Source organism: Filicampus tigris, chromosome 10, assembly GCF_054856515.1.
Source record: "Filicampus tigris isolate MCC_2025a chromosome 10, RoL_Ftig_1.0, whole genome shotgun sequence".
Lineage (NCBI taxonomy): Eukaryota > Metazoa > Chordata > Actinopteri > Syngnathiformes > Syngnathidae > Filicampus > Filicampus tigris.
In genome coordinates, this window is record NC_141226.1 from 24,990,905 (window position 1) to 25,016,667 (window position 25,763).

The 25,763-nt window shown below is 53.0% G+C and overlaps 3 protein-coding genes and 1 long non-coding RNA gene across 8 annotated transcripts; 2 read left to right on the top strand and 2 right to left on the bottom strand.

Moving 5' to 3' along the window:
- Window positions 1-243: 243 nt before the first annotated feature.
- On the top strand, window positions 244-13,476 carry slc39a6 (solute carrier family 39 member 6). The gene is made up of 12 exons (XM_086043195.1): window positions 244-307; window positions 6,124-6,358; window positions 7,085-7,394; window positions 8,185-8,365; window positions 9,011-9,082; window positions 9,173-9,342; window positions 9,604-9,789; window positions 10,202-10,271; window positions 10,358-10,720; window positions 11,277-11,357; window positions 11,440-11,630; window positions 12,064-13,476. The coding sequence occupies exons 1-12, from the start codon at window positions 259-261 to the stop codon at window positions 12,214-12,216; spliced, it is 2,061 nt and encodes a 686-aa protein (XP_085899321.1). The 5' UTR covers window positions 244-258; the 3' UTR covers window positions 12,217-13,476.
- LOC147141540 (uncharacterized) lies at window positions 2,250-4,068 on the bottom strand. Its single transcript, XR_015088446.1, has 2 exons — window positions 3,758-4,068; window positions 2,250-2,568 (listed from the first exon to the last, which is right to left on the bottom strand). It is a non-coding gene; the product is annotated as an uncharacterized LOC147141540 (long non-coding RNA).
- Window positions 13,477-13,849: 373 nt separating the features above from the next.
- Window positions 13,850-19,512, bottom strand: il20rb (interleukin 20 receptor subunit beta). 2 transcript variants are annotated; one of them, XM_086043543.1, is made up of 7 exons: window positions 19,198-19,512; window positions 18,202-18,391; window positions 16,507-16,697; window positions 16,186-16,313; window positions 15,976-16,123; window positions 15,743-15,894; window positions 13,850-15,406 (listed from the first exon to the last, which is right to left on the bottom strand). In XM_086043543.1, the coding sequence occupies exons 1-7, from the start codon at window positions 19,238-19,240 to the stop codon at window positions 15,290-15,292; spliced, it is 969 nt and encodes a 322-aa protein (XP_085899669.1). In that variant the 5' UTR covers window positions 19,241-19,512; the 3' UTR covers window positions 13,850-15,289. The 2 variants fall into 2 exon arrangements, with proteins under 2 accessions (XP_085899669.1, XP_085899670.1); XM_086043544.1 differs by having other exon boundaries at window positions 18,262-18,391; window positions 19,198-19,507.
- cldn15la (claudin 15-like a) lies at window positions 19,199-25,111 on the top strand. 4 transcript variants are annotated; one of them, XM_086043546.1, is made up of 5 exons: window positions 20,542-21,652; window positions 23,100-23,264; window positions 24,019-24,100; window positions 24,180-24,296; window positions 24,941-25,111. In XM_086043546.1, the coding sequence occupies exons 1-5, from the start codon at window positions 21,436-21,438 to the stop codon at window positions 25,023-25,025; spliced, it is 666 nt and encodes a 221-aa protein (XP_085899672.1). In that variant the 5' UTR covers window positions 20,542-21,435; the 3' UTR covers window positions 25,026-25,111. The 4 variants fall into 4 exon arrangements, with proteins under 4 accessions (XP_085899674.1, XP_085899672.1, XP_085899671.1 ...); XM_086043548.1 differs by lacking the exons at window positions 20,542-21,652; window positions 24,941-25,111 and adding an exon at window positions 19,199-19,457 and having other exon boundaries at window positions 24,180-24,474; XM_086043545.1 differs by lacking the exon at window positions 24,941-25,111 and having other exon boundaries at window positions 24,180-24,474.
- The last annotated feature ends 652 nt before the right edge of the window (window positions 25,112-25,763 follow it).

The window sequence follows — 25,763 nt, forward strand, 5'->3', positions numbered from 1 at the left end:
TACTTGACATCAAAGTTGAGTGTCAGTGCGACGCCCACCGAGGGCCAGCCCCCACATCCCCCCCCCCCCCGAGTCGTTTTGTGCCTGGATGCTTTTCATCACACACGGGCTGGCATAGCTCAGACTCGTGACAGATTTCAGCTCAAGTGAATTTCTGAAGTGACAGCAAGCGCAATGGAAAAAAAATCACGTGTTCTTCAAAATCCACTTTGAAGGCTTGGGCTGGCCGAGAAATCGGAACATTCCCAAACGGTGACCATGATCACTCAGCTATGTGGACGCTTGCGCCGCGCAAGTCAAGTTGACGGCAAATAAACAGCCACACGTCAAACAAATTCAAGGTCGAAAGACCGCGTGCTTCCCAGTACCAAAAGAGGGTTGGCGCTACCTTTAGCTAGGTAAACAAGCTGCTCGCCTGCAGAGGGAGCGCAGGAAACGGAAATGACGAGCGTAAACGACAAATTCATGTCATAGAAGTTGGGACAGACGGGAACGCGGTGGCGCTTAGGCGATGCCCAGCTCTGAGTATGCCGTCTGATCACGTAACCTGATCAGGTTCTGCTTTATTTATATATTTAAGTTAACTTTATAAGAGTTTCTACTGACTAAAATGTGTATCGATGCGCAAGGTGACTTGGGGCCCAGCGCATAGCCTCCGCAAAGGGGAATGGCTGGCCAGCATGTTTGGGAGCAACCGGCCCCAAATTGACGTCCAAATCCTCAATGGGTCCCCGCTGTCGCTCGCTGCGGACAAACGGATCACATGACGGCAAAAGCAGAAGGGGCAACGAGACGGCGGACGGCGTTATCGGATGAGAGCAAGAACGGCTTTTCGGGACGGGATCAGAATAATCAGGATGAGAAGGCCGACGGAGCGCACAGACTGCACACGGCAATAAAGAGCACAAAGAGGATTTGCATCCAATCCACTTAGGGGAATCTTTCTTCCTTTTTGAGCTTTTTATTCGTTCCCATGGACACCGGCGCCGCCGCACAACTCGTGATTTTAAAACCATTTGAGCCCACATGGCTCCCAATGCCCTCAAAAGCCGCAACATTCCCACATGATGTCCACTCCCGCTGAACAGTCTTCTTCTCGTTATGAGAACGTTGCTCTGGAAACGGTCGCTCACCTTGTGAAGCTTGCCGGCGGACCAAGGTCAAACATCGATCCGTTCGGGATGGGACGCATTGTGTCGAGAAAAGCAACAAGTCTTTTTGGATGTGGAAGCGTGATTGGACATCAGAAAACAATTCCAAACAAGCAAACTGCTGCACGCGGATTGAAGAACGGAGCCTGCTAGCTTAATGCTAACATAAATGCAAAATGCTGTTGACGTACTAATGTTAGCGTCGATAGTTGCAGTTTCACATCCCTATAATCAAGGCAAGTTGTAAACACACAATATAACGCCACGCACACAGGTACATATTCGCCATCCTACACGGAATATACGTATAATATCATGTGCGGGCTCTTTCGAATGAACATGAGAACGGCTCCCGAAACACATCACTTCATTTGACAGTTAGCATTTGATTTGCAGTTTTGCTATGCAACAATGAGACACAAAGATATGAACTGTGATGCAAAAACAGCGTTGCGAAACCACTTATGTCCACCCTTGTACATATAACATATACACAGAGGCGGGCATTTTACTCAAGTTTGCTGGTCCCTTTATCGCCTTCAGAATCAAATAGTAACCGGCCCGCCCATCAGCCGGTCCATCTATCATTTATATATGTATATATATATGTATGTATATATATATATATATGTATGTATATATAATATATATATATGTATGTATATATAATATATATATGTATATATATGTATGTATATATAATATATATATGTATGTATATGTATATATATGTATGTATATATAATATATATATATATGTATATATGTATGTATATATAATATATATGTGTATATATATATGTATATATATAAATATATACATATATATGTCTATATATGTATGTATATATATATATGTGTATATATATATATATATATATGTGTATATATATATATATATATATATATATATATATATATATATATACATATATACATGTGTATATATATACATGTATATGTATGTATCTAAAAAAACAACCAAAGTAGGACTGAACCTGCACTCCAGCGACACTCTGTGGTCACGTACGGAAAAGGACAACAACACTGACAGTCACTCATGCCATTGAAATGTTCAAAAATCTCTTAAAGCCTCTAAATGTTTCAATGTTTTTGTAATGTTCAACATGCATGTGCAGTGTTTTCAAGTTTTTTCAACAGGTAGCGCTTGGCCTTGACACTCAGCTAACTTGTCAAACATTCTCTCAGCTGGGATGTGGCGAGAAAGCGCCAGCTGTGAGTCGCCGTCACCGTTATCATCATCGCGGTCACCATCGTGTAGGTCGCTTGCTGGCCGACCAATTGACGTTTCCGATCTAGTGGGAGTTTGTTGCTCAAGGGGATTTTTTTTTTTTTATGACCTCCCTTGATGAAAGCGGGCCCCCGTTGATGTGCACTGCTTCCACTCACAACACGGCTGCAAACACAGAGAAGCTAGTTAACTGAAGCGGAGACTATTTTATAGGCTTCACACAATCGCAATTTTGAAGCCGATCACCGATCAGTGCGTGTAAAAAAAAACGGTGCCGATGCGATCGGAAGACGGACCAAAGTAGCTATTTAAATAACGTGTTTATTTAGTGTGCGGTCAACACTCGATATTTGCAGGGGATTGGCACCAGCCCGGCCCACGCGAAACTTGCGCATAATTGACTGCCATTGAAATGCACCGGGGGAAAAAACAATAATTAAACCCTAAAAATTCTCCCCAAAAATGATGACAAAAATTCAATTCAGAGAAAATGGGGTGAGAAAACCCGAGCATAAAAAGCAGCATTTTTGAAAAATATTGCAAAAGAACTGTATATGCTGTGACAATAATTAAAAATGGCAGCACAGAATGTCCCTTTTATTTCGCAGATCCGATCAATGACGCCTTTGACCGATCGCCATGAAATGCAAAACGACTGCCAATCCCATCTAGCTGGTCAGATCTGTGTAGTGGGTTTCCATCCACCTATTTTTTGATTTGAATTTTCAAGAATTATAAAAAATAAACCTGAATCGAAATTTACCCCATAAAGTTTATACACTTGAAGGGAGTGGATTTTCCAATTCCTCAATAAAAGTAAAAGGTGAATTTTGGCTGTGGAAACATGTTTTGGGAATAAATGTTTTGAAAATTTCCCCACTGTGGGATCAATAAAGGCATTCTTATCTTATCTTAAACGATGACAGGACCGGCGAAGACGTCACACCTTTCGATCGGATATTCCATCACACGTAGCTACATAGCGTAGTCACGCAAAATTGCGCTGGGCGACAAAGTATGTTTGGCGGGTTCGCCTCTCAATATTGGCAAAATAATGAGGCCTACAACTGGAAACGAGCAAAAGTCACGTGTTTGTTTTGCAAATTTTCACTAAATTCCCTGAAAAAAGTCAAAAGATTTGGATGGCAACCCCATTAGTGTAAAGGCTCTGCGGGTAGGGCAATTGACCATGGAGCTCAGGTGCCCTCTCCAAGGGTCCTCGCGCAGGACGATGAAGTCCAAGTTGCCGCCGGGTCGGCATTTTCAAAGAGAAACCGTTCAAAGAAAACCAATTGATTTGAAAAGGAACTGCAGAAAATGAAGGGGACGTGCCAGTTCGTGATTGACATCCAACCTCAAAAACACAGTGGGACGGCTGGCGTCGTTGACATGGCCGCCAGCCAATCGCAAGACGAGTCTTTGTGCTTCGCCCCGCCCCCTGACCGCTCCACACGGCCCCTTAACTTGAATTCGTCTCTTTGATTTCCCGCAGACCTCGAAGGCACTATAGAATCCACTCAGAATCCCTTTAGGAGCGAGCAGCACCGTGCCGGAGGAGAAGCACGGACAACAAAAAGGTAAAATCGGCTTCCCACGCGTGGACGCGACGCTTTTTGTCGTTGGCGCGACCGCGGACATGATGATGATGGCGGCGTTTCCGGGTTGAACGCCTTTTATGCACACGGCACGGAGCCGGGAGACTTGGTGCCGAGCGCACAAAACAACGTGCTAGTGTTTATGTGCCGTGTGCGCACTTTGACGTCAACTCGGTTTGGTTTCCACGCGTCCGACGGACTCGGTACCGATTTTGACGCCCGCCCGGAGGCCTCAGCCGGTTCGCCTGCCTCCTACCCCGGCCTGTCGGCCGTGATGTCCTCGGTGGAAGTTGACGCTAATTTGCCGCTAGCGCGATGCTAACGCAGCTAGCAAAGGTTAGCGTCACGCGTGCTGCAAACTTCAAATGTGGATGTAAATGTGTCGTACATTGGAATCAATACGAGTTGAAATGTCCTCGTCCCGAAAAGACGGGCCGCCATTCAAGTCGCCACTCACCGAGCACGACGACACCAGACTCCATGCAAAAATGTGCTCATATTAACAGTGCTAGCGTGTTACAAGGCAATGTGTTTAATATCACAACATTTTGAACAAAAAGTGAGTCAAGTGAGCGCTGTCGTTCTGTTCCGCATCCTTCTTAAATGGGCAGACACAGGCATTGCGCCGTTTTTCTTGCTCTCATACGCGATCAGATCAGACGGTATAGTCGGAGTTGGGCATCGCCTAATCGCCTAACCGCCACCCCGTTCTGTCCTGCATATTTAATGACCACGTGGTCCCGGTCGATCCCTCGTCGGCGACAGCCAATTTCACATTTCAAGATTTATTGTCATTGTCACAGGAACAAGGAAATTATGTTCGGAGCATCAGCACTCTTTGATGTCAAGTGCCACAGGTTCATAGACCACAAAACCCCTTAAGTAACCCGCTGTAACATCGATTTAGTTGTGACACGATTGCATCATTAGAGTAAGAGTCGGAGCGACATCAGAGGGTGCGTCCCAAAAATAAAGTGCTGGGCAAGGACAAATTGTCAGATTCGTGAAGATGGTGCCATAGTGCTTGTTATATTATTGCTATTTTTATGTTGAAACGTAAAGTGCTTTGTTACAGCCGTAGCTGTTGTGAAATGGGCTATATAAATAACATTGTGTTGTGTGTGTTTTTCTAAGTATAAGACCAGACAATTGTTGTCAAACCAAAAGGCGGCGCAGTCATGGGTGAACAGAGTGTAGAGGAGGGGGCTCAACACACACCCTTGTGGGGCCCCAGTATTGATTGATACTTGGGAGGATTGATACGAGGCTGGGGAAGATTTGGTTGTCCACTCGAACACTCTGTGCGCGATTTGTTAGAAAATCCACATCCGCAAGGTGTTCTTAAACCCCAGGTGGTGGAGTCTGTATGGCCGGGTGGCGTGAAAAGCCGCGCCATAGTCCACAGAGGAGCCGCTCGCTCGCGCATGCTGTAGGTGTTTTTATGCTCCCATAGTGTGTGAAGCGCGATGGCATCCTCAGTTGACCCTTTCTCCCTGTAAGCAAACTGATATGGATGGCGCTATAGCAGCTCAGATATATTTGATGACCGGCCTCTCCAGGCATTTGGCAGGCATAGACGTGAGTGCCACAGGCCGGCGGTCATTTTGACGTGTGACATTGGATTGGCTGGGAAGGGCAACTATTGTGAAACAGGCTGGAAGCGATACACGCACCTTTTACCGTTGAACCTTTTGTTCTTTCACCTTTGATCAAAGTTTTCGACCTAAGCGCCTTGCCACTTCTCGACCTGCCTCCTTAGCCCCTAGCATCATTGACGCCTAGTTGAATTGCGTCATACTTGCCTCCAGAGACGTTATCCAAATCAAATCAACTTTTCTTTGTTTAGCCCAAATCAACAACGAGTTATCTCAATTAAGAAGAAAACAAAACACGTTTTAAGGTGCAATAGCCCTACGCTGGATTTCGACCTACTTGAGCATTGTAGCACTTTTTTGCCCACCCACACCTGGCATCGTGGCAATACCACGGCTTGCCTCGGCCCCAACTTTCCATGTCTCCTCCTTTCTATGTCTATGACTCTCCCAGACACTTTGAGGACAACCGACTCTGTGCAAGAACTCTCTGTGTGGGACGCTATTTGCTAAATGCTGCTTTTGTGCTGCAGAGATGTGGCAGGAGGCGAGCCGGGTCGTCCTGCTCCTGGCCCTGGCCCTGGCCCTGGGCCCGGGCCCGGGCACGGGCCCGACGGTCTTCCTGACGACGGCGGCGGCGACGCCGGCGGCCGGAGATGACTCGGTCGCGCCCGGATGCCTCGGCGGCGGCCGCGTCCCGTTGGCGGTGGTGGACGCGCAACGGGCCGAGCAGAACCAGAAGAGACACATGGAGGCGCTCTTCGACAGGTGGGCATCTCCCACCTTGTCCATTGGGTCACCGCACCTCTGTGATGTCATTTTCAGTCGACAAAGTGGCCCACACCCCACCAGATATGAATTAAAAATGAACTCTTATTCTACAAACGCAATATTTATCAGAATGCCTTGTTCCGACCGGTGGGCCTGCATCAAACATATTTGCGAAAAAAAAGGTTTGGATTGACCTCACCTTTAACGTCCATTATTTATTTATTTATTTTTAATACAAATTAGAAACGAATGTCGATAATTTTATTTTTTTCAAGCTTATTTTAACATTTTAAAGAAAACAAATTAAAAAACTCTTTTTCAACAGAGTCCCGGCCGACCGAGTTGGCAGCAGTAAATACAAAATAGTTACAATGTGAAAGTAATCATTTTTTCCCATTATTTTTGTCATTATTTGATTATTTTTAATTACATTTCTGCACATTTTCCAAAATAATTTAAGTTTGACATCTTGTGGCATAAAGCAGCGTGATATCGTTTGACATGCAATTTTTCAATTTGAATACAAAAAAATTGAAAATGCAGTTTTGTACTTTAAAATTGTTTTTTTCATGGAACGTTTTTGCATGAAAAAAAGAATTTCATTTCAAAACAGCGCGATGATGTGTCTCTCAATTTTTGAAAGTTTTTTCCAAAAGCTGACGCAGCAGCTCAAGTTTGAAATTGACGATGCGAACATGCCGACGGGTGGCCGGCTGGTTTCAGGTACGGCGAAAACGGGAGCATCTCCCTGGCGGGCTTGAAGCGTCTGCTGCAGAGCGTGGGCTTGGAGCGCATCAGGAGCGTGACGGTGCAGCACCGCCATCGTCAGCACGACGACCGGGAAATGCGGCAGGCCTCTTCGGAGCCCCCCAAAGGAAGGCAAAGGCGGAGCGCGGACGAGCGCGCCGCAGCCGATGCCGGCGCGCCGCTCGACCGCGCCGGATTTCTCAGCGACGGTCCGGTGCGCGCGGCGGGAAACCGCACGCGCGATGAAAACCATCACCATGACGACCACGACCATCAGCATGTCGAGGTGCGTAGCGAATACATTTGCGTGTCGTATCGTATTTGATTGATTAATGAACAACTGATGGATCATCAGTAAGCAAATAACTATCGGTCAATAAACACCATTCAGGAAATCAATGTTTCTGCAATCAATTCTTTTAATCAGAGTCAGTATTGGAATCATTGATAGAATTGATTGTAAACAATATTTGATGATCGCCCTGGATGGTTTTTTTTTTGTTTTTTTTTTTTTTTTCGTCAGAGGTGATGACTAATTGATTGTCAGTGTAATTGCTTGGAGGCATTCTTGAAGTTCGAATTGTCCAAAGCCTTGGAGTTCCGGTCTCTCAACAGTGAGCATCGTCCGATGCGGGAAAGCGACGCTGAGCCGTTTTGCCGATTATCGGGTTGACGTTCACATCGATGCTCCAGACCGAGCCGCCGACGGAATCATCAACAAATCTCTTTGCGCATTTTCTGCACTGTCAATTTGAATGAATGTCCTGTTTGGAGGAGAGAAGGGATGGAAATGACCATGTAAAAAACCAACAAAAAAAGCCATCTGATTAATTGACACATTGATGGATTAGGAAAAGAATTGTTGTTACCACTGCATCTCCATCAATAGAACAACACAACGGGACATGTGTGACTTTCTTGTTGCTTTGGGCCAATGGAAAGACTGGCGCTGTCTTTTTTTGCAAGTGCAGTCCAAAATCCATCTTTGTTTCTGTGGCGTCAGTTTTTTCCCCCCCCCGAAAGAATAGTGAGCTTTACGTTTTGTGCGTGTGCGTGTGGCGTGTGCGGTCGGTCAGTGCGAGAACGCGTCCAGCCTGTTGCGGTCGCACGGCATGACGCAGGAGGGCGGCGTGAGCCCGGACGACTTGGCCCTGCTGTGCCCGGCGCTCCTGCACCAGATTGAGGCCGGCGCCTGCATCCACCATCGCCGCGACGACCGCGACGCCCACCACCACCACCACCACGACGACCACCACGGTGAGCTTTGCGGCGGCGCTTCCACGCGCGTCCTCAGCTGAGCGATCGCCTCTTTGACATTGCGCAATGTTACCAACGCGTACTTGCCTCATATCAATTGGACTCGGTATCTGGCATTTGCCATTTTGTCTTTTAGATCCTTTCTGGGACTTCCAAGTACCATTTGTATTCCCAACAATTGTCGTGCCTTTTGAAATCTGCGTTGCACGTGCTTCCAACGTTCTTTTATATTGCCTTCTGTCAAATGAGTCTTTTCGAGATGTCGCTTTGACCGTTTTCTGCTTGAGTGGTTGTTGTATATTTGCTTGTGACCAACGAGATGGTCCCGAATGCGCCGCCCCCCGTCATGATTGCTTGTCACGTGTGCTCTGTAGCTTCGAATGTATTTGTTTTTGCTGGGGGGGGGGGGGACGAGGAGGAATATCCCGGCTTGAATTCAGGGGGCCGGGGCAAGAGAAAATAGTTTGGCCGCGATGACGATCAGAACAAATTGCGATTGCGAGCTGCCAAATATTTTGCGGCCCCCCGATATCGTTCCACCTTGATTTATTCCCACAGCGTTTTTGTCCCAGCGGCAGCTTTTGGCTGTACCTTGTGCACAATTAGTGGCGAAATGGCATTTTGAAATGTTTGTCTGCGCTTCAGAGCATCACGAGCACGTCCCGCACGACGGCGAGAGCGGCGAGAGCGGCGAGAGCGGCAAAAGCATCGCGGCAGGTGAGTCGGCCGGTCCGGCCGGAAAGGCGAGGCTCGCCGGCGGCTCGCCGGCGGCTCGCCGACTGACTGGCGCCTTTGTCCCCGCGGCAGCGTGGCTGGGCGGCTTCCTGTCCATCACGGTCATCAGTCTGCTGTCGCTGGTGGGCGTGGTGCTCCTGCCGCTCATGAACCGAGTCTTCTTCAAGTTCCTGCTCAGCTTCCTGGTGGCGCTGGCCGTGGGCACGCTCAGCGGCGACGCCTTCCTGCACCTCATCCCGCACGTGAGCGCCTCGCCGCTCCCGACTCCCAAACTGCCGCCGAGCCATTTTCCCACTAAAAGTCCACAGCGAGTAGGGAAGGAGGGCACAATTCCAAAGGCGTGACGTGCCTTCAGAGCGGACGTGCGTGTCGCAGAGACCATTTTTTTTCTCGACCCTCATTTGCCTTTCTGAGGCGGGATGTCGGACGTTTGGCCAGGGCGTCCAAAATGGTCACATTTTGGATAAGGAGTGAATCCTAACGCGCTTGTTGTGTCCGCGCAGTCGCAGGTGGGACACCAGCATTCCGGGCACGACGGGCACGGCGACGACCACGACCACGACCACGACCACGACCACGACCTGGACGGCATGTGGAAGGGTCTGACGGCTCTGGGCGGCGTCTACTTGATGTTTCTCATCGAGCACTTCCTGACCCTGGGCAAAATGTATAAGGAGAGAAAGAAGAAGGTGAGATGGGCCGCGTGCCGTCGTCAGGGCAACAAAAGGCACAAAGTGTAGCCGCTTTCTCACGCCGCCTTTTTCTCAGCTCCCCGTCGAGTGCGAAAGGGACGGACGCGGGGCGGGGGGGCGAAATGGAGCCGTGGAATTGTTGACCGCCGACCGTCGGAGCTCAAATAACCGCGATAACACCCGGCAGGCCTCAATGAACCGGAGCCGTCTCCGGCGCGAGCTAGCTGTTCTGCTGTGTACGTCTCGATTAGGGCGGGCGCGGGGATGTCCTGCGTCTCTCCGCTTTGTGCGAAAGGCCAAAGCCGGCGTTTTCCTCGCGAGGCGCGGCGTTTCTTTTTGAGGAAGGCCGGCCGCGTCGCCGGCATGACGTACGGGCCGCGGCTGACGTGTCGCGGTTTGTTGCGCGCAGGAGCAGAAGAGCAAGGAGAGCCCGGACAAGCCCCTGGCCCTGACGGACTACCGGCCCAAGGCCGGCGAAGGTGAGTGGAAGGCTCGGGCGGAGCGGATCCACGGAGCGGCCGCCGGCGAGCCCTTTGAGCCCGCCCCTTTGTCCGACCTCCCGCAGACGCGGAAGCCAACGGCGCCGGCTTGTTTGCCGAGCGCCCCGACGAGGACGGCGTGGCGGAGGAGGAGCAGGTGATGCTGAAGAAGTCGTCGAGCGAGGCGGCTCGGGGCTACGCGGCCGAGGACTGCGAGAACAAATGCCACTCGCACTTCCACGACACGGTGGGCCAGGCGGACAGCCTGCACCACCACCACCACGACTACCACCACATCCTCCACCACCACCACTCGCAGAACCACCACCCGCACAGCCACGCCCACTCGTACCCGCGCCACCACTTCCAGCAAGCCGGCGTGGCCACGCTGGCCTGGATGGTCATCATGGGCGACGGCCTGCACAACTTCAGCGACGGCCTGGCCATCGGTGAGCCGCCGCCGCCTTCCGTCCTCCGTCCTCCGTCTTGCCTTCCGTAGCGGGCGGAGCCTCCCCGCAGACGCGGCTCTCGTCAAAGCGGTTTCAAAGTGAAACCAGCCAAAAGCGAAGCCTGAATAGGCAAATAGGCAATTCAAAAGGTACTAAATGTAATCGGGCTCCAAAGTGCAATAATTGGAAGGCACAACTGGAGAGCCCCAAACGCCGAACGTCACGCCGGCGCTCGGGGGAATGTCTCGATCGCACTTTTGGGCAACTTGAAGTCACTGCCGCTGCTCCGTCCCGACTTGACATACGCTAAGAAATAACCAGCCTGCATCCGAATGAGCGTTTGCGCACGCTCGGTGTGTCCTTGTTGCTCCGAACGCACTCGAGCACTCGGGTCTGGAAGTCGTGCGGGCGCGGCACTTTGTGGCCTTGAAAAAAGGAGCAAATGAGGAAAAGCAATCGCCGGGCCTGAATGCCGCCGTCAGATGAGGACGGCCAGCCCAGCCCACGTTGGAAAGCTAACATGGCGGGATGCTAACGTCGGCCGTTTGCCTGACAGGCGCCGCCTTCAGCGAGGGTTTGTCCAGCGGCCTGAGCACGTCGGTGGCCGTCTTCTGCCACGAGCTGCCTCACGAGTTGGGTAAGTGTCAGGGGGGGGGGGGCGAACGGGCTGTTCGGGGCCGCCGCGGACTGACGCCCGCGGCGGCGGCGCTTTGCCTCAGGCGACTTTGCGGTGCTGCTGAAGGCGGGCATGACGGTGCGGCAGGCCGCCCTCTACAACTTGCTGTCGGCCACCACGGCCTACCTGGGCATGGCCACGGGCATCCTGATCGGCCACTACGCCGACAACGTCTGCATGTGGATCTTCGCCCTCACCGCCGGCCTCTTCTTGTACGTGGCGCTCGTCGACATGGTGAGTGCAAATGATTGACGCACGCGCACGTGTCACTAGCAGCAGCCGCCGACCCACGGGACAAGTGCACCCTGCTTTATTTGGAAATTGGAAGCGTGCCGGTGTGGGAACCGGTGTGCGTTTGCGTCACGAGCAGCCGCCGCCCTACAGAAAATGCGCGCCATACTTTTGACTACTTTCCATAGCGGCCACTGACCTACAAAGTGTGTTTGTGTGCCATTTGTCGCCTTAAGCTTCAGCAAATAATTTGAATTGAACGATCGATCATTCAAATGACCATATTGTCCCCAAAAGAAGATGCGAGAAAACGGACGGTGACCCCAAAATGGAATCGAGTCTCGAAAGCTGCCAAATGGGCAATGTGCTCGCGGAGGCGCTTTGCGCCACTCCCCCCGGTGGTTGACGCGCTGCTGTGGCGCTATCTGCGCCGCAGGTGCCGGAGATGTTGCACGACGACGGCGGCGAGGGCGGCTTCGGCCACTGCGGCTACTTCCTGCTGCAGAACGCCGGCATCCTGCTGGGCTTCGGCATCATGCTGCTCATCGGCGTCCTGGAGCACCGCATCCAGCTGGACTTGCACTTCTGACGCCCGCCAACCGTTTCTATTTTTTTTGCCCTTTGCGCCGTCGCACTCGGTCAACTCGAAGCCGTCACCGACAGCCGGCCACGACCGCGACGACTGTTTTTTTTTCTTGTTCGCCACCTCCAGATGTCATTGGACTGTCGGAAGCGGCCCGCTTCTGCCGTGCGATGGGTCAAGATGTTGTTACACTTCTTTTTTAATTTAACTTGAATACTTCCATGTTTTAAACTCCTTTGCGGTGTCAAACTCGTTTTTGTAGTTGTGGTTTCCCTCAGGGGGCCGTTTTGACTGTGAATCAACGTTGAATCGCTTCCTCCTCATGTTACAAAATAGATGTCATTGTTTGCCTTGAGATACGAGTTTTGCTTTTATGCACCTCCCTCCCCGCTCAAGTTTACTCTCAAACGCAACAGAAAACAAAATCGGTTACATATTTCAAAATGGTTTTGCTTTTCGGTCCACTAGCTGTGAGCGAACAAAAATGAGCATCCACGACGCAGCATTGTAACTCTTCCAGCAACGGATTGGACCGACAAGATGACAGTGCTCAGTCATATATTCTTGATCCTCGGCAACGGAGGAGTGTTGAGTGTGAGTGGCGCACTGATGAGTTGAGAGAGGCGTGAAGGCCTGTCTGCCTGCCTGCCTGCCTGCCTGCCTGCCTGCGGGCCTGCCTGCCTGCGGGCCTGCCTGCCTGCGGGCCCGCCCGCCTGCGGGCCCGCCCGCCGGCCCCCGCAAAGCCAAGGCAGGCACGCCAGAAACGTTTGCACTTGATGCCATGCGGCGAAAACGCAATTCTTTGGAATTGCATGTAATTGTAATGAAGTGTTTTTTTTTTTTTTGTAAGTTGCAACGTTACAAAGAGCCAGCCAATTTTCCGGCATGTGACACAACATTCCCCTCGTAACTCAAGGCACTGCTGTGTATTGATTTTTTTCCACAACAACCACAATTTGGAGTCACTGACAACCGCATAGAAATACTGCTGTCATGTTTTGAAAAGTTGATGCTATGTTTAGAAGGGAGTTGGTTCCCCAGGAAAAAAAAAATAATAATAATAATGAACACAAGCAATGATGTGTTTCTGGCTCAAAACTGTTTTTGTGTCCAAGTATTGTAAGAGAGCCAAAGACGAGTTATGAAAGCTGATTTTTTTGCTCGGAGGTCAAAAGGTTGTGGAGTCAAGTTTCAGGGAGACCGCAAAGCGGAACCGACCCGCGGCGCTGACATTCCGCATCCCAAATAAACGTCGTCTCCACCCGAGCCTCGTCGTCACGCGTTTTCTTCAGCTGCCGCCACTTTGCTTTTTTTCACCGCAAACTTCACACCGGCAAGCTCTGGGTGTCAACGCAGCAGCAAATCCAAAAGACAAAAAACAAAGCGCAGCAACGTGACGCTCGCAGAAGCGCTCGCTGATGGACTCCATGGCCGTCTCGTCCAATCACGTTGCAAAAAAATTCATTCATAAAACGCTTTGTTTACTTTTGTGTTCTGCACTTGGGGGCCGTTCGCATACGAGGGATGTCACCGTATCCAAATGTCCCGATCACGGCTGGGCCTGGGTGTGCACCCAGATGGATGGACGGACGGACTTGACGGCCCAGCCCATGAAAAAAAAAAAGAAGAGATTCTTAAATGAGTTTTCAATTTGCGTTTTTATTGATTCACAATGGCATAATTGTGGTGGCGTTAGGAAGATCCGAACTTCATCTTATTCACTTTGTCCTTTTGTTTGAATACACTTTGTGCCGGGACAGGAGGATCGTGCTTCCGCGAGAGAGAAATATTCCGGCCCGCCCTGATTTTTGCGAGCCCGCCCATTAGCCACCTTCCGGCTCCGCCCCCGGTCACGACACGACCGTATCGCGATCCACGAAGCTCACGTTTGTGCTGGGCTGAAGCGCACGTTGAAGTTGATGTGCTGGGATGACTGAGTTAGACGATCTTTTATTGGTCAGAAGTGACATCCAAAGATGGCTTTTGTTTGTGTTTAATCCAAATCCAAATGAACATAAGCGCTTGCATGTAAATGTCTGCGCACAATCCTTCCAATAGCACAGTCAGCATGAAGCGCAACGTGTACAAATGAGCCAAATTGAGGAGGCACCGATGCGCGCGCGCATGCACACACGGCCAATTGGCGGAGGTGACGTTGGCCGGCCTTCTGCCCATCAAATTCCGCTGCAATTTGTATGGACGCAGTTGGCCAAATTGGAGGTGCGCGCGTGCCCCGTGCCAGCGGTACGTTTGCAAGCGCACCCCCCAACCTCGACAACGTCTTTTGAATTGCACGGGGAACAAAGAAAAACGTTGGGCATCGTTTGGGTTCGTCAAGTGCTTGCGCAAAACCCATCCATGCAGATGGTTTTTTTGGTTTGTGTTTTTGAAGCAGACCGTCCATCCACTTGAAAAATACATCTGGATCGAGGAGATTTGGTTTTGTGCAACCACTTGACCGAATAAATGCAACCATCATTTCCTTTGACAGTGTGCGTCAACTTTGAATCGGACTCATCGTTTATCCTGCTCATGTAAAAGGACATACTTTGACAGGAGTTGGAACTATTGCCGTTGGTGTTTTCTTTGGCTTTTTAGTCTTTTGATTCAAGGCGACTCAGCTGAGCTGGGCCTACGGGCGGCTCCCTAGCGCCCCCTATTGAGCCACCGCCACACAACGGGAGCAACTGGAACGGCCGCACATCCAAGTGGGCCGGCTCAGGATGCCAAGCTTTCGGCCGGCCTGCAAAATCCTTTCGGACCGCGTCCCCTGAGCAGAAAAAGGCGCCGGCGCCTCCGGACCGCCCTGCGCCACCAACCAACGGCCTTTCCCACCACAAGCGCAACGGTCGCGTCTCGGAGGACCATGCACAAGTCGGGCGCTCTTTTCTTGTGCTACGTCACAAGGTGTGACCTTGAAGGTTCCGGTCGGCCCGCTTGCTCGGCGGCGCCGGCGCTCGTCCTTGGAGAGCGGCCGCGTACGGCCCGGTGCACCTTCCCTGACCCGATCCCGCAAGAAGAAGAAGAAGAGGAGAAGACGCGAAGGTCCGTCCGTCCGTCCGTCCGTCGGCCGACGCCGTCACCCGTAAGCGCTGTGGCCCGCGTGGAGGCGCTGGTCCTTGGGCACCAGCCGCACTTGGGCGCACACCTCCCGCTCAGGCTCGCTGGGCACGGCGGGCGCCGGCCCGGCCACGAGCTGCGGAAGAACCGGGACCGCGCTTGTCAGTGTCGGACGAATGACAAAGAGGTTGATGACGATGACGATGGCGATGGCCATGGCGATGGAGCGCCCACTCCAGTTTGGACGCTTGGCTCGCTCAAAGCCACGGCGCAGACCGCCCGGACGGCCTCGTTGGCAACCGAAGGAGTGGCCGGCCAATTGGGTTGCGGCGACATCATCATCATCATCATCATCATCATCATCATCAATAGCCGTGTCATCCTTCCCTTATCATCATCATCGTTATCATTGGAAACATCAAGCCTTCCTCCTCCTCATCTTCCGAACCCTAACCCCCCGCCTCCAACTGACCAGCGAGCGCGGCGGCGGCGGCGGCGACTCCTTGCGGCAGTAGCGGCGCGTGCGGCACTGCACGACGCAGCAGAAGGCGGCGAAGGTCACGCCCGCCATGAGGAGCAGCGTCAGCACGGCGGTGGTGGGACTCTTCCAGGGGGCGCGGGGACCTTGGCGGGGGGGTCCAGACATTTAGCGACGTCGGTCGGTTGCGTCCAACGACCTTGTGACCAATGCTTGTAAAGTGGTACCTGCGACCCGCACGCATTGCTCTCGGGTATGTTGGCTGCGCAGCTGTTGGTCCAGCAGCACGCGGGCCCGGACGCAGTACAGCCTCCCGTCCCGCAGGTCGGCGACGTGCAGCAGCTTCTCCTCGGCCGGGACGGTGAACACGCGAGCCTGCGGGACAAGTTGGGCGATCAACGCGTCGAGTTCACTCCGGATGGCGAGGCTGAGCTAACCTGGCCCGGGGCGGTGCCGTTCTCCCGCACTTCCACCTCAATGGACGCCGTGGGCGGAGCCTGCTCGAAGGACACCAGGAGGGCGTCGCCCACCGCCGACACCGTCATCTGGGGCTCCGTCAACTTGGCTGAACACGTGTGAGTACGTTGACAAACGCGTGAATACAGCGGGCGCATCCGCAAGGCGTACACAAGGCTTGAAATCGTTTTGCCCCTTTGCGCAGAGCAACTTTCTAACTTTACGGAGCACGGCAAACGTTATTTTCTGGTCTGGAAGCAAAGCTAAGTCGATTCGATCCGCCGGCGCGCCGGCGGGCTTACTGTGCCTCCTGTTGAACGGCGGCGACAGTCGCGCCCACGCCGACGTTCGGGAGCCGCAGCCGGCTCGCACGCGGACGCTGTAGTCCGAGTCGGAGCCCAAGTCCGAGGTCTGGTCGCAGTACGTGCGCGTCACGTCCCGACACTCGGGGGAGTCCACCCAGGTGCCGTTCCGGACCGTCACCTCGAACTCGCTGCGGGTCGCGTCCGCCGCGTGAAGGAACAACAACAGCAACAAAGTCAAACGGCTCAAAAGTTGTTTTACTTTTACAATGACTTGTCCTTTTCTTTAAACATCGATCGTATCCGTCAAGTGTAAGATGGAAAAACAGGTCAACGGGTACAGTATTGTCTCATAAGATCAACTCGATGACCTTCCTTTTTGTGTACGTGCCGTACGGACAGCTTTCGCAAAGTCAATAGCTTTCAAAATCAACCCCGAAAGTCATACGGGAGTATGATGCTTCATTGACAAATATGAAAATGGTGTGATAATTGTCGTTTTGTTTCGATTGAATTTTGTTGTTGTTTTTTCAATTTCAGAATTCAAAACCAAAGGAAAGGAGGAGGAGGAGAACGAGAACGAGAACGAGAACGAGAGCAAGGTGAGACGTGACTTCCTGGCATGATTGTAGCGCGTTTGAAGTTAATTGGCGTGACTCGCATCGCCACCCAACCCACCGCTTTGAGAATGTTGCCCGTCGAGCGAGGCGTTCCATCCCTCAGGCGCTTCCCGCCCACATGACCTTTTTCAGCCAACATTCCGAGCGGCCTAAAAGATAATTGAGGTTACTTACACCGAAAGAGATATTTGCCCAAAGATCCATCTGAGGGGGCGGCCATTTTGCTCCTTGACTCTCGACTGAAAACGACATCACTGCCGCTCGGCTTGCGACCCGACCCAGAAAACAGCCGAGCCGCGACATTGTTACCTCAGCCCTCAGCCAGCCTCACTTACTTGATTTGATTTTTTTTTTTTTTTTTTTTTTACTTGGAGCACAGCTCCTAAACTGAAATGTTTGGGGTGCAAGCAGAAACCTTCGAGGCGCATTGACGTAAGGCAAAATTATTTTCACGATATTATGACTCGCACCGTCTCAAATTTTCCGAGCCAAACGCCGCCGGCCTAGCCCGAGCACCCGCGATGTCATTTTCAGTGGACAGCAAGTGGCAAAAGATCGACAAAAAGGGCTGCATTTTGCTGCGTCCTACCGATTCCACGGGTGCAAAGTTCCTCCGAATTTCATCGCGCGACTGATTTTCATCGGAGACTGAATTTCATTGTAATAATACGTTGCATGCGGCCCCATTACAATTTCATTGTAATATGTTCATTTCAAATGACTTGAATAAAAGTTGAAGAAAGATGTCTTGAAAGTTCAAAGGCCTCTTGGAGTCTGTTTGGGAAATGAAATGCGCTCACCCAAGTCTCGGCGCTGCCCGTTGTCCGCTTGGGTCAGGTGCCGCCCGCCCGCCCGCCCGCCCGCCCGTCTCCAAACGTCACACGACGACGCGCGCGGCAAGAGCCAGCGAATCGAGCTCGTGAAGGATTGGTACAATTTTCTTGCCGTTATTTTCATGGTCGTTTTTTACGCTGCGTCTGGTGCGCAGCGCTTTGTTGCAGCTGCGCGCAATGTGAAATGTAAACCGAGACGACGACGACGACGACGACGTTCGAAGTTCCCTCGGTATTTGTACCTTGCGGCTCGGCTCGGTAACACCCGTGCTCGCGTTTGGACACGGATGGGAGTAACGCACCCTTGGAACTGCACCGAGTACCGCAACAGGCTCAGGCACGGCGTCCGCGGGGGGTGCCACCTCAGCACGTGTCGCATGTTGATGGAATCCATGGTCACGTGACTCGGTGGCGGCACCGCACTCCAAACATCTGAAGAGGAAGAACAAGAGCAGCAAGAGCAAGAGCACGCCGACATGAGCGACATTGGCCGACGGCGTCTTGTAGTCCCGGCTGTTAGCATGTGGCTAATGCTATGTGCGGATTAGCGCGTCGCATGCTAACAGGTTACAATGGTCAACAACACACATTTTGATGTCGCCCGATCTGAAAATGGTTGCTCCGTACTTTTGGAGAACAAATGTGCCAAGAATACTTAAGTTGGAACAGTGGACTTTTTTTCTTTATATACAACTTGCATGTGTGTTGTGGGGATGCGAGATCGGGAAAGACGTCCATCGCTAGTGCAAAGAGCCTTTGGTTGGTTGCATGTGAAAATCACGCAAACATTCTCCAAAAGAGCCAACGGTAGCACGTCAAAGCACAAACACTCCTTTTAGTAACCATCCGAGTCCCTTTCGGAAATTGCCAAATCGCATTCTGTTGTCACAAATGTCGATATGTCCAGAATTGGACCCGGAGACCATTCGACTACCTTTGGACCCAAAAATGTTTTTTTCCTTGGCCTTGAGGAGGCCAATAGCTGTAATTGTTTTTTTTTATTGTTTTTTTTTTATTCATTTTGTTTTAATGCGTTTTTAGAGTAGGTTTGTTAGTGGGGGGGTTTTTTCTTCAAAAATGCTTCGCTTTAGTTTTGATTAGTTTTAGCTTTAGTTTTGTAAAGTATATGGCGTATTTGTCGAGTGCAAGATAAAAAGAAAAGGCTAATTGTCGCGTCGCGAAGTCACCGATGGCGCGCGGTGCACTCGGTGTTTGTTTTTGTCCCTGCGCGTACTCACAGTGGACGAGGTGGACTTGAATGAGCAGCAGCGAGGTCTTCATCGTGGCCAGCCTCCCGGGCGCATGGCGGCCTCGATGGGCGCGACGACGCAGTAAAGCGCAGCCGGTGCGCGACGGACGACCGCTCGCAACGCCCAATAAACTTGCTTGCGGATGCTGGGAAGTGGTGGAAGGGCTGGCCGGGGCCGCTTCGCGACGAACCGGTTGGACCGGTCGGCTGCGCGCTCAGTAGCGAGGGCGTCACACTTCCTAACCTCACGTAGGACAAATACGCCATTTTCAAATCGGTGCCGGCCCGCCATAGTGAAAATCTGAATACAATTCATGATATAATAACCCCCCCCCCCAATTCTTTAAAAAGGCTGGTCAACCGACAATATGCGTGTACCAGAAAACACACCCAAAAAAAGAACTTTTTTTCATATTGTTCAAATGTGAAAAAATGTGGAAGGGGATGCGGGCTGGCGACTTTGCGTTGTGGCAGGCCAGGCAGCAGGGGGCGCCCATGCACCAGGCAGCAGGGGGCGCCCATGCACCAGGCAGCAGGGGGCGCCCATGCACCAGGCAGCAGGGGGCGCCCAGGCACCAGGCAGCAGGGGGCGCCCAGGCACCAGGCAGCAGGGGGCGCCCAGGCACCAGGCAGCAGGGGGCGCCCAGGCACCAGGCAGCAGGGGGCGCCCAGGCACCAGGCAGCAGGGGGCGCCCAGGCACCAGGCAGCAGGGGGCGCCCAGGCACCAGGCAGCAGGGGGCGCCCAGGCACCAGGCAATCGGGTCCTTCGTCGGCCTTCACTCGCCCTACTTGGAGCATCATTGTGTTCTTGTTTTGTTTGACTTTCATGACTTGTTTATCCAAAGTTGTCACCGTCATGTTTTCTTCTCGTCGAGCCTGCGGGTGTTGTTTGGCTTCCGTTGAGTCCTTTTCTGCCTTGGACTTGTGCAGCCTTCATGCAGGCTTGATGTCATGTTTGTTTGGCCTTCATTTGCGCTACTTTGGCCCTCACTTGAGTTTGGTTTGGCCTGCATGTTGCACTTGTTGAGTCTTCATTTCTCCGACATGTACTGTAACTTTGATTTGAATTGAGTGTCGCCTTCATTGGTCTACTTTGTTCTTGCTCTCAAGTTACCTCTCTCCTTCATGAGAGTCATCTTTATTTCTGCGGCCTTGTTTTGTCGCGCAACCCCGACTCTGCGGCGGGCGGCGGCGTTGTCCTGCTTGGCTGCCGTCATTGCCATCGCATTTGCGTGACTCGCTGAACGTTGACCGGCGCTGGTGATGAAACCATAAAAGCACAAAACGCAGGCCGGCAGGCCGTAAGTGCCGCCGCCGCCGTCGTCGTCGTCGTCGTGGGCGATGACGACCGGACGTTTGCGTCGTCGGGTTCCCGCCGGGTCAGGATGTGCTTCTATGGTCGTCGGCGATTACTTTGCTCGCTCTGGGGCGCCTGGCGATGACCAATCCCGGACCGGCCGCAAAGCAAGAGCAGGACGCCCCCCCCCCTCTTGGGTCCTCTTGAGTTTGCATTGTCATCTGAGATTGGCTTGCAAACGCTCCTTGATTGGCTCCTTCTGAAGCCTCCGTTAGCGTTCTTACAGAAAGAAGCCTTCATTTCTTGTGTTTGCCTTCATTTTCCACTCCCTTTCCTTCCTTTGCCCTCATTCCCGTTTTGGATCGTTGTCAGCGCTCATTCTCGGCGAATGTCCAAAGCCCACGCCGTAGTCCCGGTGCTTTTTTTTCAGCCTTCCCTATTGATCCTTTCTTCTTCTGTTGGGCTTCCTTTTCTTCTTCTTTGAGCCTTCCTCTCGAGCCTTCCTTCACGTTAAGGCTGCATGGGCTCCTTCTCTTGTGCGAACTTTCCTCTTTGGCCTTCGTCGCTTCCGCTTGCCGTTGTCCTTCCTGGGTGTCCGTTGGCCCGAAGAAGCCTTCCTTGTGCTCCGCTCCATCCCCCGTCTTCTCTGGCCCGATGCCGCCCTTCCCCTTTGACGTCACGGAGGGTGGGTGCGGCGCGCCCGCGGCAATCGATACTGAGCGGGAGGAGGAGGAGGGCGTTTTATGGCCCCCGTCAGAGGGCAAAGTCCGGTGGCGCCGACACGCCATTGCGGTCGTCGTGTGCCAGGGTAGCAGGCGTCTTTGTTCCCGTGGCTCTGGTCGCTGTGGTGGTTGGCCTTGGGATCCTGGCCGGCAACCCGGCGCTTCTTGTTCTTCTCCTCCCTCTCGGTGAGCGCGGGCGAGGCGGCAATGTCGACGGCGGTGGAGGCGACGGGCTTCGCCATGTGCCTGCTGAGCTGGCTGCTGACGGGCGCGGCGCTGGCTAACGACTACTGGAAGATCTCCACCGTGTCGGGCAGCGTGATCATCTCGCAGCGGCAGTTTGAGAACCTGTGGCACTCGTGCGCCGAGAACAGCGCCGGCATCGCCGAGTGCCGGGACTTTGAGTCCTTGCTCTCGCTGCCCGGTAGGTGGGCCGCTCGCTGGCTGGCTCGCTGGCTGGCTGGCTGGCCGGCTGGCTGGCTGGCCGGCCGGCCGGCTGGCTCCGCCGCCCCCGCCGCCCCCGCCGCCCCCGCGTTCCGGCCTTGCCGCTTTTGCTCTCTCTCTCCGGCCCGGGTTGTCACTTTCTCGTCCAAGAGAGCGTGCGAGAATTTTGCCTTGCCGGCGCTTTGAAATCTTGACGCGGCAACCGTGGCACTCCGGCGCTCCTCCCGCCTTCCAAACCGTCTTGAACGTTCCCCATTTTATTCCTCGAGCCGTCATTCGACTCGAGCTCGCCTTCATTCGACTCGAGCTCGCCTTCATTCTTCAGCTCGCTTGTTTCCGTTTCCGTTTCGCTCCCCTTCATTTCTTCTTTTTCGACCAACTCCTTTTTCTCCGCTTCTTCCGGTGCCTTCGCTCTCCTTTTCCCTCTCAGCCTTCGTTATCGCCGCGGACCTTCTCCGTAGCCTTCACGTTCCTCTTTGAACCCTCCTTTGCTTTGGATGGAGCTCTCATTTCCTGCATTAGCTTTAGCCTTCATTCTCTTCCTGTTAGCTTTCTTCCGGAGACGTCTTTTGAACTTCCTCGGCCTTCATCTCTTCTCCTTTGGACTTCCTTTTGTGGCCTTTCCCGTCTTCCTCCGCAGCCTTCCTTTCACTCTCTTTGTCAGCCTGCGTCTTCACGTCTTTGGCCTTCCTTGTGTGCCCGTGCGTCCGTCATCCCTTTGACAAGTGTCTTTGACTGTCTCCTTCATCCGGCCCTCGCCCTCTTCTAATTCAATTCGTCTCGTTCAGCCTTCATTTGGAACTTCTTCATACTTCAAGCCTGTTTCTTTGTCTCCTTCCGAAGCGTCTCTTTGCGTCAACCAGACGGGAGACGCGGCCTCAGCCTTCTTCTCGCTGCTGGCCGATCGTAAAGAGGCGCGGCGGCCATTTTATGGTGATGGCGGCCAATGATTAACTGGCCTCACGACCAACTTCTGTTTGCCTCCCTTCTCCACTGGTGTTGGCGTTCCCGCTCTTGCTCCTCATTCACCTTCGATCGTCCTCGTTTTCCCGCATCGCATTTCTTCTTTTGGTTTTTCGTTGTACATGGTGAGCCCGCCTACGAAAAGTTGTCCGAGTTCGCCGAGTCTTCATTTCGCTTCCTTGGCCCCCATCCCTTCTTGCATATGTCCTCACTTTTCTCCTTCGTTGCCTTGGCCTCCCCTTTCGTCTTTCGGTCTTTGTTTTGATTTCTTGACCCTTCTTCAGGCTTTGCGCTTCTTTCATCTTTGTTCAGCGTTTTTGGGCCGTCGGTCCACTTTTCGGAGGGGGGCGGAATCTTTTTTCCTCCAGAGGCTCTGGCCTTCGACGGTCCCGCGGTGCCGTGTCGCTTTTGTCGGGCTCTCGTATGGACTGAGGCGGTTAAGCCGGAGTTTGTCTTTGCCGCAGCTCACGTGCAGGCGTGCCGCGCCCTGATGATCGTGTCTTTGCTGCTGGGGTTGGCGTCCATGGCGGTTTCCCTGCTGGGCCTCAAGTGCATCAAGATGGGCTCGACCGGAGACGGCTCCAAGGCCAAGATGGCCGTCGCCGGAGGCATCCTCGGCGTCCTGGCCGGTGAGACGAAGCCCTCCGAAACCCTTTGGCGTTTTTCGCCTCGATTGTTTTAGTCAACCAAAAGCCCAAAAGGTTTGCTTCCAGCTTTCCTGGCGTCGCGTCTTTAGCGCGTCACTAACAGGAAGAGCGCAAACGAATTCGGTCGGCCTTTCTAATCCCTTTTGGCCAAACTACTACTATCGAGCAACCGAAAAGTATGATGGCTCGGTCGCCAGCCTTCACGTCGGCGTTTGCGTCTTTCTCTCCAGCAGTGGCCCAACCGTATCCCAGATGCTCTTTTTTTTTCGCTTTTGTGTGTGTAAAACGCTCCGAGGGCCTCCACGGTGTTTTCCAATCAGTCAAACGTGGCGTCGCTTGCTGTGTGTTTGCCTTGGACCGACGGCGAGACGGACGCCGATTCCATTGCCACTTTATTCACTTGTCACGACGTCGCCCGGATCGCGCTCGTCTTCCTGCGGCCTTGGAAATGAAAGCCCCGCGGCCGGCGCGCGCTCTTGCGCGGCTGAAGATGAGACACGGAAGCGCGAGTTTGATATCACACAAAAGCCCACGAATGGAGCTTCTCAACAAGCGGCGGCGTCCCACAGAACGCCCGCAGAGGTTTTTGTCGGGTGGGAACAAAAGCGCTATATAAGTGACAGCCCATTGACCATTAGCATTTAACAAAAACAAAAGGGGGGGGGGGGGCGTGGGCCTCCTTGGGCGAGGGTCTTTGAAGCCGGTCAGCCAGCGTCCGTCCCGTTTGTGCTCGCAGGTGTCTGCTGCCTGACGGCGGTGTCGTGGTACGCCAGCATGGTGGTGCAGGACTTCTACAATCCGCTCTACATGGGCGTCAAGTCAGTCACGCGCACGCGTCAAGTCACGCGCACGCGTCAAGCCGCACATGCGCCACGCGCCCGTTCACCTTGTTTGCAGGTTCGAGCTGGGGGTGGGCCTCTACATGGGCTGGGTGGCCGCCTGCTTCTCCGTGCTGGGGGGCGGCTTGCTGTGCACCGCCTGCAAGAGGGCGGCGCCTGCCGCTGGCCACAAAAGGTACGGCGCCGCACAAAAACGCCCGCCGCCACCTGACCGCATCACGTCGGACCTTCCGGACGGCGGCGGCGGCGGCGGCTTCCTCTGTGCAATTCACGCTCTCCGTTTCACTTTTTCCCGTTTTTGACTTTTAAACGAGGGCTTCGAGACAGCTGAACTTTTGAACTTTGGCTTTCAGGACAAAGTAAGGCTTAGAAATGTTTTGTTTCAAACAAGGGTTCGGATTTCAAAGTAGGGTCTCCAACTAGGATTAGGGTTTCAAAGTAGGTGATTAATCTCGGGTTTTCAAGTTGGGCTTTGGTTTCGGACGAGGCTTTGAAGCTAGTGTTAGGGGTTGAAATGGTTTGGAAACTCAGGTTTCAATTGTTTTTTTCCTTCCAACTAGGGTTGGGGTTTCCAATGAGGCTTTCTAGCTGTAGGTTTCAAATGAGGGCTCGAAGACCTATTTATTTAGGTTCTTTTCAAGCCGCCTGTTGTATTCCAATTCGGTTCGAAGAGCGCCGGCTTCGGCTTTTGTCGAATGAGGCCTCCTTGACGCAAAGGCGTCTTGACTCTCGCTTTGACGCTTAGCATAGCGACGGGCGGGGCCCGGGAAAGAAGCGGGTGCCCCCGCCGCCTGACGAGTGGCCTTTTCTGTCTTTCAGCGGTTACTACGGCAACGCTCCTCCGGCCAAGGTCTACAAGGCCACGCCCACGTCGGAGGCGGAGACGGCCAGAGCTTACGTCTGATCGGCGACGCGAAGACTCGCGATGGCCTCGTCGCCACCCCGCTCGGATGAATCAATAAAATAAAGGAGCGCTTGGTCTTTTGCGGACGCCGCCTTCCTCCTTCCGCGCCTGCGCGTGCGCTTGCGTCACTTTGCCGATTGTAATCCGGCGCCAGTAATCGCGCTGACGACGACGACGACGACGCGGGTCGTAATCCGGGCCGGCCGCTGACGGGCAGAAAAGAAGATTACGTCCTGACGCGCGCGCGCGCGCGGGCCGCGCTGAAAAGTGGCCTCTGGAACGGAGCCAACCTTTTCAATTTGCCGTCCTCGTCGTTGGGTTTCCGGTCATGACCTTTGACCTCCACCTTGATGCTTTGTTGCGTATCAACAAAGCAAGAGAATAGCCAAACAAACAAATGCCGAGACCGGCCTGATTTTTAGGTTACTCGATATCAGCCACCGATACTTAAGGCCCAAAAAATTCAGAGCTATACTGTGGCAGTCTTGACACGTTCATCTGCGTCAGCACTCAACAATTCTTTTGTCGTTGTGTTCAATGACAGTTTACACATGAAAAGTAGTAGCCGTATCAGTACTTGGTATCATGAGAAACACAGCTCACCGTCTGGTTTGAGACATCCCATAATATTGCCCACCTGTCATGGAAACATGGAGGGCGCGCGCGCGCGCGCACACACACACACGCAACACAACATAATCTGATCGGTTGTGCTGACGCGGTCGGAACGCTCTCCAA

Excerpts from the sequence above, each read along its gene's own strand:
- il20rb (XM_086043543.1), bottom strand. The coding sequence starts at position 19,240 with ATGAAGACCTCGCTGCTGCTCATTCAAGTCCACCTCGTCCACT. Across the intron at positions 18,392-19,197 it reads TCAAGTCCACCTCGTCCACT|ATGTTTGGAGTGCGGTGCCG; the intron begins GTGAGTACGCGC and ends CTTCCTCTTCAG. Across the intron at positions 16,314-16,506 it reads GCCGTTCAACAGGAGGCACA|CCAAGTTGACGGAGCCCCAG; the intron begins GTAAGCCCGCCG and ends ACACGTGTTCAG.
- cldn15la (XM_086043545.1), top strand. The coding sequence starts at position 21,436 with ATGTCGACGGCGGTGGAGGCGACGGGCTTCGCCATGTGCCTGCTGAGC. Across the intron at positions 21,653-23,099 it reads GTCCTTGCTCTCGCTGCCCG|CTCACGTGCAGGCGTGCCGC; the intron begins GTAGGTGGGCCG and ends TCTTTGCCGCAG. Across the intron at positions 24,101-24,179 it reads CCGCTCTACATGGGCGTCAA|GTTCGAGCTGGGGGTGGGCC; the intron begins GTCAGTCACGCG and ends CCTTGTTTGCAG.
- slc39a6 (XM_086043195.1), top strand. The coding sequence starts at position 259 with ATGATCACTCAGCTATGTGGACGCTTGCGCCGCGCAAGTCAAGTTGAC. Across the intron at positions 8,366-9,010 it reads CCACCACGACGACCACCACG|AGCATCACGAGCACGTCCCG; the intron begins GTGAGCTTTGCG and ends TCTGCGCTTCAG. Across the intron at positions 10,721-11,276 it reads CAGCGACGGCCTGGCCATCG|GCGCCGCCTTCAGCGAGGGT; the intron begins GTGAGCCGCCGC and ends TTTGCCTGACAG.